Raw genomic sequence first — 12,500 nt, 5'->3', positions numbered from 1 at the left:
TTGTCCAAAAATAAGGCTAAAAATAAAGGTAAAAAAAAAAAACACCCAAAAAACAAAAACAAACTCCATCCTTTTGCTAAACATGGACAGGGCAAAGCAGTTTAGTATCGACGCACGAGCTAAAAATAGAGCAGACCCCCCCCCATCAGATTCATCGTTTCGATAAGGTGCGGCCGCGGCGTTCATTTTGTCCGGCTGCCGTCGTAAACAGGGTCAAGGGTCACGACCACGACCACTTGGCTACTGAACATGATGGCTATTATTATTATTATTATTATTATTATTATTGTTGATGATAAAAATACTACTTTCTGCAGTGCCCCCGGCCACACGACGCACGCTGTACCAGGGACGGGCCGAGCCGATCGCTGTTTGACAGCCGGCAGCGACAGCCGCAGAACTGCTGGTACTGTAACTGACTTGACTGCTAGCTTGCCATGCCAGCTACTTCAAGCCAGCTTCTGGCAGCTTCCTGTGCAAGAGAGCGCCCTTCCGGCTTCTCTCTCTCTCTCTCGGTCTGTCTCTGTATCTCTCATTCTTCTCACTCTGTCTTCTGTGTGTGTGTGTGTGTGTGTGTGTGTGTGTGTGTGTGTGTGTGTGTGACTCTTCTCTCACTCTGTATCCGTACTATGTATTTCTATCTATCTTCTCCCCCCTCCTCTCTCTCTGTCGCCATATCTATCTATATCCTCCTCCTCCTCCTCCTCCTCCTCTCTCTCTCTCTCTCTCTGTCTCAAGACGTCGCACGCGACTTGTATCATATTACTTGAGAGACGGAAGGAGAGAGAAGTAGAGAGAGACTGGGAAAGAGAGGGGTTAGAGAGAGAGAGAGAGAGAGAGAGAGAGAGAGAGAGAAGCGGAAGTGAAAGGGGTGGGGGGAAATTGAGAGGTAGAGAGAGAGAGAGAGAGGAGAATGGGAGAGGGAGAGGGAGACAGAGGGGGGGGGGGGGAAGAGATTGAGAGGGAGGCAGTGGGCAAAGCGGGGGTTGGGGGTGGTGGTGGTTATAGAGACACAAAGACAGAGATATACAGAAAGACATACAAGGATAAAAACAACAACTCGTACATGGTTGAACCCCCCTGCCATTCACCCTCCACAGTACAGTGTAGTATAAATATGACATGGTTAAAAATGACATATCCATTTTATTATTACACATGCCCCGTACCACTGCTTGACTGTTAACAGTTTGGTCTCAAGTCTCGTGCGCCCTCCCCCACCCCCCCACCCCGCCCCCCCGTACCCCCCACGCCCCCCCCCACACCCTCCAACGACCCCTTCATTCCCCAACCACCCACCCTCCTTCCTCTTTCATCATGTATCCATCTCCCCCACTCACCAACCCCCACCCTCTCCCTCTCTCTCTCCGCGCACCGCCACTCATTGAACGCGTTTTTGACTCACTTGTGTAAACAAAGTGAGTCTACGTTTTAACCCGGTGTTCGCGTGTGTGTGTGTGTGTGTGTGTGTGTGTGTGTGTGTGTGTGTGTGTGTGGTAAACTTTAACATTGAAATTTTCTCTGCAAATACTTTGTCAGCTGACACCAAATTAGGCATAAAAAATAGGAAAAATTCAGTTCTTTCCAGTCATCTTGTTTAAAACAATATTGCACCTCTGGGAAGGGCACAAAAACAAAAAAACAACAACAAAAAAAAACAAAAAAAAAGAAAGAAAATGAAGCCTAATTATATGCAAACTGCATTTACTGTTATATTTATATTTTTTGCATTCTCTAAACTTGGCACTTTGATCTGATATTCTGACACAACAAAAAAAAGGGAAGTTACTCTGTAATTGATGCTAGGGGACTTAATTTGCTTTAAACTGATCTTTCTCACCTTAAACATTACATTTTGAAATTATACTCAATACATAAAAAGCTTGGATTTAAAAAAAAAAAAGAAAAAAAGGTGTATCACAAGTGAGTCTTGAAGGCCTTGCCTCTCTTGTTCTTTTTGTTGACGTCCATACTCGTTGTGTTTCATGTCATCGGCTAGGCAGAAAAAAAAAAAGTGTGTGGAGACGGAACATGGAGAGAGAACGAACGAACGAACGAACGAATGAACAGACGAACGAACGAATCTTCATCCTATTGAGGGGAAACAGGAGTAAGCACAAATGGCTTGTTTTCATCCTGCCCTCATAAAAAAAAAGGGAAAATGAAATACTCAATACAAAAGCATAACATTACATGAATAAATTTCAAATTATGTCACCCCCCCCAAAAAAAAAAAAAAAAAAAAAAAGAACAAGAAAACATCATAAGTACATGCACAAATAAATTCTTAGACCAGAAAGAGAATAAGAAAGAAAAGAGAGAGAACGAACATCAAATAAATTCTTAGACCAGAAAGAGAATAAGAAAGAAAAGAGAGAGAGCGAACGAACGAACAAATATATGGCCATCGCCCCATCTGAAGGGGTTAAACAAAAGTCAAGAAGATTTTCTACCTTATATAGTGTTATGAATATAACATACAAACAACATACGGACAGAAACGTATTGCGTGGACAAGTAAATATTCAGACTCCAAGAGAAAAACAACAACAACAAAACAACAAACAAGAATAAACAATCGTTATTACCTTACTCTCTGACATCGAACAATTTTATTGCATTCTTACGCCTCTTATATATATATATATATATATATATATATATATATATATATAGAGAGAGAGAGAGAGAGAGAGAGAGAGAGAGAGAGAGAGAGAGAGAGAGAGAGAATTTTATCATTCTATGTTCATTTTTTTTTTTTTACAAGAGCATTTGTAACGAAAAAGGTTCTGCCTATCATAATAATATGTGGTATAAATTTTGTTCTTAAATCGTGAAAATAGTAGCAACGTAATACAAAGTGGATTTCATCTTCAGTTTCTTCCTTACACAATGGGACATGTTTCATCTTTCTCGTAAATGTATCGGCAACCATGTGCAGCGATTTCCGACATCCCCAATCTAAATTTTGTCTATGCTTACCTCACATGTCTATTCAAATTCAATAAAATACATGGAGTTCGACGATGGGAAGTGTTCTAAATTTTCCATAAAAAGCTAAACCTATCACTTGAATTTATGTGTTCTTCCCACTGTTGCCATCTAACATCAATGAGTCTTTGGAAGAACACCCCCCCCCCCCCCTCCCTACCCTAACCTTCACTTCCGCTCTTTATGGCCGCGTTTGTCGATTATCAACCGTTATCTAGAAGGTAGGAAAAGGAATGTAGAGTAGAAAATTGAGAGAGTGAATATCATTTTTCTTTTAATCACCTTTTTTTTTTTTAACTTAACTACAGATTAAGCTAATTTCCTACACAAAACACCACGGATTTTTATTTATTTATTTATTTATTTTTCTATTCAAAATTCTTCCATGCTCCAACAGGCGTCTGTGGATAAACATACCATTCTTGATCCTTGGATCATAATAACAACATCAACAATATAAAAAAAAAATATCGTTAACAATACAACCACCAAACACACACACACACACACACACACACACACACACACACACACACACACACACACACGTGCACAAACACGCGGGGGCGTGCGTGCACACACACACACACACACACACACACACACACACACACACACGTGCACAAACACGCGCGGGCGTGCGTGCACACACACACACACACACACACACACACACACACACACACACACACACACACACACGTGCACAAACACGCGCAGGCGTGCGTGCACACACACACACACACACACACACACACTCTCTTTCACTCATTTCTCACTCCCTCCTCCCTATGTTAAATTAACGGTATCTTTATCTTTAAAAAAAAAAAAAAAAAAGAAGAAGAGAAATACACAAAGCTTCACACAGTACAGTACACAGAATATTGTCAAAACGCTTCTTTTTCAGAAGTAAACAGGAAGCTTTGTCTTGATTTTTATTTTATTTTATTTATTTATATTTTTTCAGTATTAAACAGGAAGTTACTCGGGATGATGACGCACGTAAGTACCACAACTGTACAGTAAAAAAACAACAACACACAAACAAAAAAACCACAAAAAAACAATATAACCCCCACCTGGCTCAGCGTGTGTAAAGTGAACGTAGTATCCTAAGCCTGTGTAAAGTGAATATAGTACGCACGCACGCACGCACACACACACACACACACACACACACACACACCTTACCCACTACGTCCACCACACACACACACACAGACCCACCAACTCTCTCTCTCTCTCTCTCTCTCTCACACACACACAGAGATATACCCCGACCCCACCCACACAAACACACAACAGACCCCCCTCCCATCTCCCTTAAACCCCCCACCCACACCTACACACACACTCACCGTGTGTCTTCATGTTTTACATTTATTTGCTTATCTATCATCACTGTTGTCTTATTTATTTATTTATTCATTAGTATTAGTATTATTACTACTACCTTTTATATTGTAATTTAAAAAAAAAATTTTTTATTTACTTATTTATACTTTTACGCTTATCTTTTTTTTCTTTTTTTTTTCTCAAGGCCTGACTAAGCGCGTTGGGTTACGCTGCTGGTCAGGCATCTGCTTGGCAGATGTGGTGTAGCGTATATGGATTTGTCCGAACTCTAAAGCTGCTAAAACTGAAAAACAAACTCACCGCCGTCACTTTCTGGTGCAGCACGTCCACGGTAGTCCTCTCGTCCAGCAGGTGGCGCAGCTTGGCGAACTTCTTGGGCGTGGCCATGGACCCCCGCCTCCCCTCCGGCCCGGGCGACGACCCCTTCCGCGGGCTGGTCGGGCTGCTCCTTCTGCGCGCGTTCGCAGACAGCTGCTGCTGCTGAGCGCCGCCTCCCCTCTCCTCGCTGTCCGAGAGGTCTCCTCCCCAGTCCGTGCTCCCTCCCTTGTGCTCCGGGGAGCCCTTGTCCTGGGGCTGCAGGTGCCCGTTGCTCTTCTCCCCAGGGGGGTCAGGGTGAGGAGAAGCAGCAGCAGCGTGGGCTGGAGGGGCACTGGTGTTGCTGGAGATGACGAAGCGCTTGGGCGTGTCCGGGTCGGAGGCCTTGCTGCTCGTCGCCATGCCCATGTCGCTGTGGATCCGGACGTCGCCCTTCACCACCACCGTGATCTCGTCGTTGTCCTGCACGATCTCGATGGCCCGCCGGCTCCCGCTGCTCGGGCGGCGAGCCCCTCCTCCGCCGCCGCCGCCGCCGCCACCGTTGACCGCCTGGGGGACTCCCCCGTCCTGCGGAGGCCCGTTCAGGTTCCTGGGGGCCGTCAGCACGATCTTGGGCGACCCCATCGACCCGTTGTCCAGAACCTTCTGGCGCGGTACCGTCACCACCCCACCTCCTCCTCCTCCTCCTCCTCCTCCCCCGTTGCTGTCGCTGAGAGCCGAGGAGGCGTAGCCAGAGTCTGCGATCGCCGCGGCTCTGGTTGAGGGGTCCATGGCGTCCGCATCGATGAGTTCCACCACATTGTCCTCCCCACCGCCGCCTCCCACAGGGGTCGATCCGTTCACCTTCCCTCCACCGCCGCTGCTCCCATCCTCTGCCCCCTCCTCCCCGACCTCCTCCCCTTTCTTGTACATCTTCTTGAGGGCCTTGAACTGGCAGGGGGAGCCGTTGGAGGAGAAGGTCCTGCGGATGCGGCCCATGAGCGAGTCCTGGATAGGCTTGGTGACGCGGACCGTCTTGGGGAGGCCGTTCTCCAGGAAGGTGGTCTCCAGGTGCGTGGTGTAGCCCTCGGGGCCCCGCAGCAGCATCACTACGGGGGCGTCGGTGGGCACCGCCTTCAGAACCTCCACGGCGCTCTCGTAGCTCATGTCGGCCAGGTTGATGTCGTTCAGGCGGAGGATGATGTCCCCGACCTGCCCGCCACACACAGACAGACGTTCGTGGGGATCATGAGATGAAGGAGGAGGAGGAGGAGGTGTCAGAGGAGGAGGAGGAGGAGGAGGCGTCAGAGAAGAAGGAGGAGGACGATGTATCGGTATCATCATCATCATCATCATCATCATCATCATCATCATCATCACCATTGCCATCAACATCATCACCATCGTTGCTAGTAATATCACCATCATCATTGCTATCAATGTCAACACCATCGTTACCATCAATATCATCATCGTCACGATTGTCAATAGCATCACCATCATCATCATCGTCATCATGGCAATGTCCACATTTCTTCTCCTGTACTTCTCCGTGTATGAGACGGAAAAAAACAACTTGTAAACTGATTAATAACATTGTAATGTATATTCTACAACATTTCTCCACCTCCACTCTTTAACTGGCCTTATTTACGTCTCTTGACAGGGGAAGAAATGTCAAGTGTATATATGTGTGTGTGTGTGTGTGTGTGTGTGTGTGTGTGTGTGTGTGTGTGTGTGTGTGTGTGTGTATATATAGTGATATTGAAACATATTTACGATTTGTCCGTCTACGGAACTAAACTGAATGGAAAGAACACATGGTAAGAGAATAATGTGAATACTGCCATCATCGTCGTCATCATCATCACCACCACCACCACCTCCTCCATCATCATCATCATCACCACCACCACCATCATTATCACCATTATCATTACCATCGTCGTCACCATCATCATCATCATCATTATCATAGTCATCATCATCATCACCATTATTATCATCACCAACACCACCATCATCTACACCATCCTCATCACCATCACCATCATCATTATCGTCGTCGTCATCATCATCATCACTACCACCACTACCATCATCAACATCATCACCATCCTTATCATTATCATCATCACCACCATCACTATCCTCATCATCATCACCGCCATCACCATCATCGTCATCGTCATCATCAACAACGGTTCCAGCCTCACCTGCACCAGGCCGCTCTCCTCAGCGATGCCCCCGGCCACCAGGTCAGCCACCACTGATTATTGTCATCATCATCATCATCATCACCACCACCTCCATCATCATCATCATCACCATCATCATCATCATCGTCATCATCGTCCTCACCATCATCATTATCATCATCATCATCATCATCGTCCTCACCATCATCATCATCACCATCACCACCACCACCTCCATCACCACCACCATCATCATCATCCCCATCACCACAACCAACACCAACACCACAACTATCCTTATCATCAACATCAACATCATCATCGTCGTCATCATCACCACCACCATCCTCATCATCAACATCACCACCACCACCACCATCATCATCATCATCATCATCATCGTCATCACAAGAACGGTTCCATCCTCACCTGCTGCACTAGCCCGCTCTCCTCAGCATTGTCATCGGCCACAAATCATCATTGTTATCATCATCATCATCACCTCTATCACCACCACCACCACCATCATCATCATCATCATCATCATCACCACCACCACCACCACCACCACCACCTCCATCATCATCATCACCATCATCGTCCTCGCCACCACCACCATCATCATCATCATCACCATCATCATCGTCATCATCACCATCATCGTCCTCACCACCACAATCATCATCATCAACATCATCAACATCACCTCTATCACCACCACCACCACCACCACCTCCATCATCAACATCATCGTCATCATCATCATCACCATCATCGTCCTCACCACCACCACCATCATCATTATCATCACCATCATCATCGTCATCATCACCATCATCGTCCTCACCACCACAATCATCATCATAATCATCATCAACATCACCTCTATCACAACCACCATCATCATCGTCATCACCATCATCCCCATCACCACCACCACCACCATCATCAACATCATCATCGTCGTCATCACCACCACCACCACCATCATCATCATCATCATCATCGTCATCAACAACGGTTCCCGCCTCACCTGCACCAGCCCGCTCTCCTCAGCGATGCCCCCGGCCACCAGGTCAGCCACCACCACCAGGGGCTTCTCCGTGCGCTGTTTGACCAGGAAGCCCAGCCCCCCGTGCCTCTGCTTCACCAGCTTCACGCGGATCGTGTTCGGCATCGTCTCCGCCGCCGCCGTCGTCGTCGGCATGTTGGTGGTGGTCGTCGACTGTCAAGTCACACTCAGGGCTTCAACTTCCCGCTGACGAGTGAAGAATAAATACCACCAATGATACGTGTTGTGTTTATTTATTATTATTATTATTAATTATTATTATTATTATTGTTATTATTATTATTATCAGTGTGTGTGTGTGTGTGTGTGTGTGTGTGTGTGTGTGTGTGTGTGTGTGTGTGAGAGAGAGAGAGAGAGAGAGAGAGAGAGAGAGTGTGTGAGTGTGTGTGTTACGTTGCAGTGGTGGTGGTCATGAGGGTATTATTTGGAAATTATTCCCTCCGCTATTTTTTTTGGTTTTTGTTTTGTGTGTGTGTGTGTGTGTGTGTGTGTGTGTGTGTGTGTGTGTGTGTGTGTGTGTGTGTGTGTGTGTGTGTGTGTGTTTCAGATATCTTTTTTTTGTTAACATAAAAAGAAATGTTTTTTTTTACATGCCTTGATTTGTTATTGTAAAATGAACGATTTGTTAACAAAATAAAAGTTGTTGACGGCGTTTACTCCGCTTCACGTATTTATCGTCGACAAGAACGGTGTTAATTAAGGGTGATGCTAATGGTCAGTTTTCACAACAAAACTCGGAACGTTCAATTTTATTCTGTTGCTTGTTGCTGTTGTTGTTGTTGTTGTTGTTGTTGTTGTTGTTTTGAGGGGTATAATATTCCCTTCAGCCCTTTTCTCCTGCACATATGTAACAGATATATAAAAATAGTCACAAAAATATGCGGTTTTTTTTTTTTTTTTGTTTTTTTAATGACTAATTCCCAGAGGGGTGATACTTGGAAATCAGTGGTGGACAGGGAACACTTCACAATCTTTCATTTTCAGGAATCCAGAGTTGTTGTTTTTTTCTTTTTTGTTTGTTTTGTGGTGTTGTTTTTTTGTTTGTTTGTTTTTGGCTGTTGTTGTTGGTGTTGTTTTGTTTTTGTTTTTTTTCCCGGCCAGAAACTTCCTCCGATGGCACCACAAAATCTCGAGGACCCGCTGTGGAAACCGTTGTCGGCAAAATCTCCAGGCTAGCAGACAAACTAGTTACGCGATGCACGTGCCACCAGCAGACACTTGTCCAGCAAACTGACCTCCGTGCTTTTCCAGTGCCAAGAGCGAAGTGAACTGCGGCGTCGGTGCTAGGTGCGTGTAACGTTAGCGTTTGAAGAGTACGCGTTCGTTTTTCACAAAGGTCCCACACTGCTTGAAACATGACTTGTCAACGCCGCACATTGTCTCAGATTTTCTCTCGTTCTTGGTTTGGTTGTGGTTGGGTTTTTTTTTTTCTGTTGTAATTTTCGTCGTCTTCTCAGTACATGAAGAATTCAACACACACACACACACACACACACACACACACACACACACACACACACACACACACACACACACGGTACAGAAAAAAAAACAACAAACAAACAAAAGCACAGTTTTGTCGTATCGCAAACAAAATAAATAAGACTGTTTTTCGATCGCAGATGTCCTCTGAAATCTGTGCGTCCAATCCCAAACTGACTAACCAAAATCATTACCTCTGACGTCACTTGTTTCTCGGTTGGTTGGTTGGTTGGTTAGTTGGTTGTCCTCAGGAAGTTTCTTTCTTTTCCCCCCAACACTTCTCTACAAGTTCAGCAGCATCACCAAAAGACAAACAGTTCCTTTTTGATCGACGCTCTACTGGGTGTTTTTTTATCCTCCCCGAACACACACACACACCTCCTCAATAAAGGCGGATACCAGGAAACCAGCTGATCAACAAGAACACTTCGTCACGTCCATTTAGCCACAGCTTCAGCGAGCGGCACGACACAGCCAGTGTCGCTCCCTCTCTCTCTCTCTCTCTCTTTCTCCCTATCTCTCTGTCTCTCCCTTTCTCTCCCTCCCTCCACCAAACACAACCGTTCCGTCGCGCACGTGAGACCCGTAGTGCAAGAAGTGACAGAGCAGCTTTTCAGCTTCCACGAGTGAGTGAGTGAGTGAGTGATTTTTTTTTCTCTCTGTTCTTGCCGCGGGGTGGGATTGTGGGATATTCTCTCTCTCTCTCTCTCTCTCTCTCTCTCTCTCTCTCTCCCCCCTCTCTCTCTCTCTCTTTCCCCTTCTTAACTGCTTAGCACAAGGTGAACCATGGGTGGAGCATGTGATAAGGTTCCCGCCCTCTCTCCCACCCTCTCTCTCTCTCTCTCTCTCACGCGCACGCTCACACAAACACACACGCGGGCGCGCGAGCACACACACACACACCCACACACACCCTGACGGACGCGGGACGCAAGCAGTCCCGTCTCACGACGTTTGTCCCTCTCCCTTTCTTCCTAAGAGGAAGGTAGCAGAATGGTTGAGAAGCTGGTATGTCGATACACAGAGTACCTGGGGGGTCTCGCAACTTTGACTGCGAAATTATACTGAGCGTCTCGTCATTCGTGGAACAAGCTCCCTGTTAACCTCCGTCATTCTGATTCCCTCGCATCTTTTAAATCTCGTCTCAAACCTCACCTTTTCCCTCAGCAATAAGTTCAATTGTGGCAGGTCCACTTCCTTTTCGTTAGCTGTGCTTGACTATGTGTGTATACATATGTATGTGTACATAACTACATGCATGTATATGAATGTGTATTGTGTGTGCGTGTGTTTATGTAAGTTTGTGCCTGCCTATGTGTGCGTATGTGCTACGGTAGCTGTTAGATACACATATATGTTAAAATGTATGTATGCAGTGTGTGTGTGTGTGTGTGTGTGTGTGTGTGTGTGTGTGTAGTCACATTTTGGTGTGTGTATGTAACATAGATATAAAGTTTTTTGTTAACAAAAGCGTTTTTGTAAAGCACCTAGCGCAGATTTCTGGATAGTGTGCTATGTAAGTATCCATTATTATTATTATTATTCGGATGAGACGATGATAGGTGCGTTGGGTCATGCTGCTTGGCAGATGTCAGTGCAGCGTATATGGATTTGTCCGAACGCAGTGACGCCTCTTTGAGAAACTTAAAACTGAAACTGACATAATAAACTGAAACTCCTCTCTCTTTCTCTCTCTCTTTGTGTGTGTGTGTGTGTGTGTGTGTGTGTGTGTGTGTGTGTGTTTCTCTGTGTCTCTCTGTCTCTCTCTATGCCCCACTCTCTTTTTTTCAGAAACGTTCTGAACGTGATATATACTCTACATATTGCTGTTTTAAGTCATTGTTGCAACCAGAAAATAGATTTAAGACATTACTGTCATCAAGTATTCGTACTGCCTTTTGCTAAAATTAGGCTAGGCTTGAGTGACATAAACGTGTACAAAAAAAAAAGAGAAAGATATACAGCAAAATTAAACTCCTGCCAATTTCTGGATAGGAAAAACAAATAAAACTGCACGCAGGAAAAATTCGTCTAATATCACTTACAGTGAAAAGACGTTAAACCAAAGAACGAACGAACGCAGGAAAAAATACCAAAAAAAAAGGGGGTCACGCTGTAGTATAGCGACGCGCTCTCCCTGGGGAGAGCAGCCCGAATTTCAAATCTGTTGTGATAAAAAGAAATACAAATACAAATACAAATTTCTATCAGGTTGTAGAAGACAAACGCCATTTTCTGTTAGAATGTCCAATGTATCAGTTAATCAGGGTAAAATACCCAGTGAACATTTTCAGAAACATAAATAAATACACAGACTTTAGCGATACGTTTACAAAATGAAAACGGGCTCCTTACTTTGCTCTGTCGCAGTGTTTATCTATTAATAACGCCTTAACTCTTTCCATACGAACGGCGAAGGAGACGACGTTAACAGCATTTCACCCCAATTACCATCATATTGCAAGCGGAAGGCTCTTATACTGAAGACGTGAATGTTGACAAAGAATACCACAATTCTGAAGACGGAAGCTAAAGGTTGGGTCATTCAGACACCCACTGGACATCCGAGGGGTCTGTGTAGAGGGGAAGAGAGGACTGGCCGTATTGAGTGAGTTAAAGAAGAGAGAAAAAGAAACAACACGAAAATATATAACTCTTCAAAAACAAAACCGTTATTGCAGGAAACGCCACGAGCTAAAAAATCTTTAACTGTCTAATTTTTTTTCAGTTATGAAATGTTGTGTCCATCATTTTGGCCTTTATCCTGGAGTGATGACCTTGAGGTAACACGTCCGCCTAGGAAGAGAGAGAATCTGAGCACGCTGGTTCGAATCACGGTTCAGCCGCCGATATTTTCTCGCCACCCCTCCACTCGACATTGAGTGGTGGTCTGGACGCTAGTCATTCGGATGAGACAATAAACCGAGGTTCCGTGTGCAGCATGCACTTAGCGCACGTAAAAGAACCCACGGCAACAAAAGAGTTGTTCCTGGCAAAATTCTGTAGAAATATCCACTTCGATAGGAAAAAAACAAACTGCACGCAGGAAAAAAAAGAAAAAAAGAAAGAAAAAAAAAAAAGGGTGGTGATGCAGTGTAGTGACGCGC

General features: G+C 45.1%; 1 protein-coding gene across 1 annotated transcript in view; it reads right to left on the bottom strand.

The window, feature by feature from the left end:
* Positions 1-12,500, bottom strand: part of LOC143275071 (nitric oxide synthase-like) — a 142,274-nt gene that overhangs the window by 123,532 nt on the left and 6,242 nt on the right. Inside the window, exons 3-4 of the mRNA XM_076579135.1 lie at positions 7,873-8,097; positions 4,648-5,853 (exon numbers count right to left, since the gene is read on the bottom strand). Of these exons, the coding sequence (XP_076435250.1) occupies positions 4,648-5,853; positions 7,873-8,046 (1,380 nt within the window). The 5' untranslated portion in view covers positions 8,047-8,097. The remainder of the gene's footprint in view (positions 1-4,647; positions 5,854-7,872; positions 8,098-12,500) is intronic.

This window comes from Babylonia areolata, chromosome 29, assembly GCF_041734735.1.
Source record: "Babylonia areolata isolate BAREFJ2019XMU chromosome 29, ASM4173473v1, whole genome shotgun sequence".
Lineage (NCBI taxonomy): Eukaryota > Metazoa > Mollusca > Gastropoda > Neogastropoda > Buccinidae > Babylonia > Babylonia areolata.
Note: the sequence above shows the minus strand (reverse complement) of the source record. Positions and strands in the feature narration are given on the sequence as shown.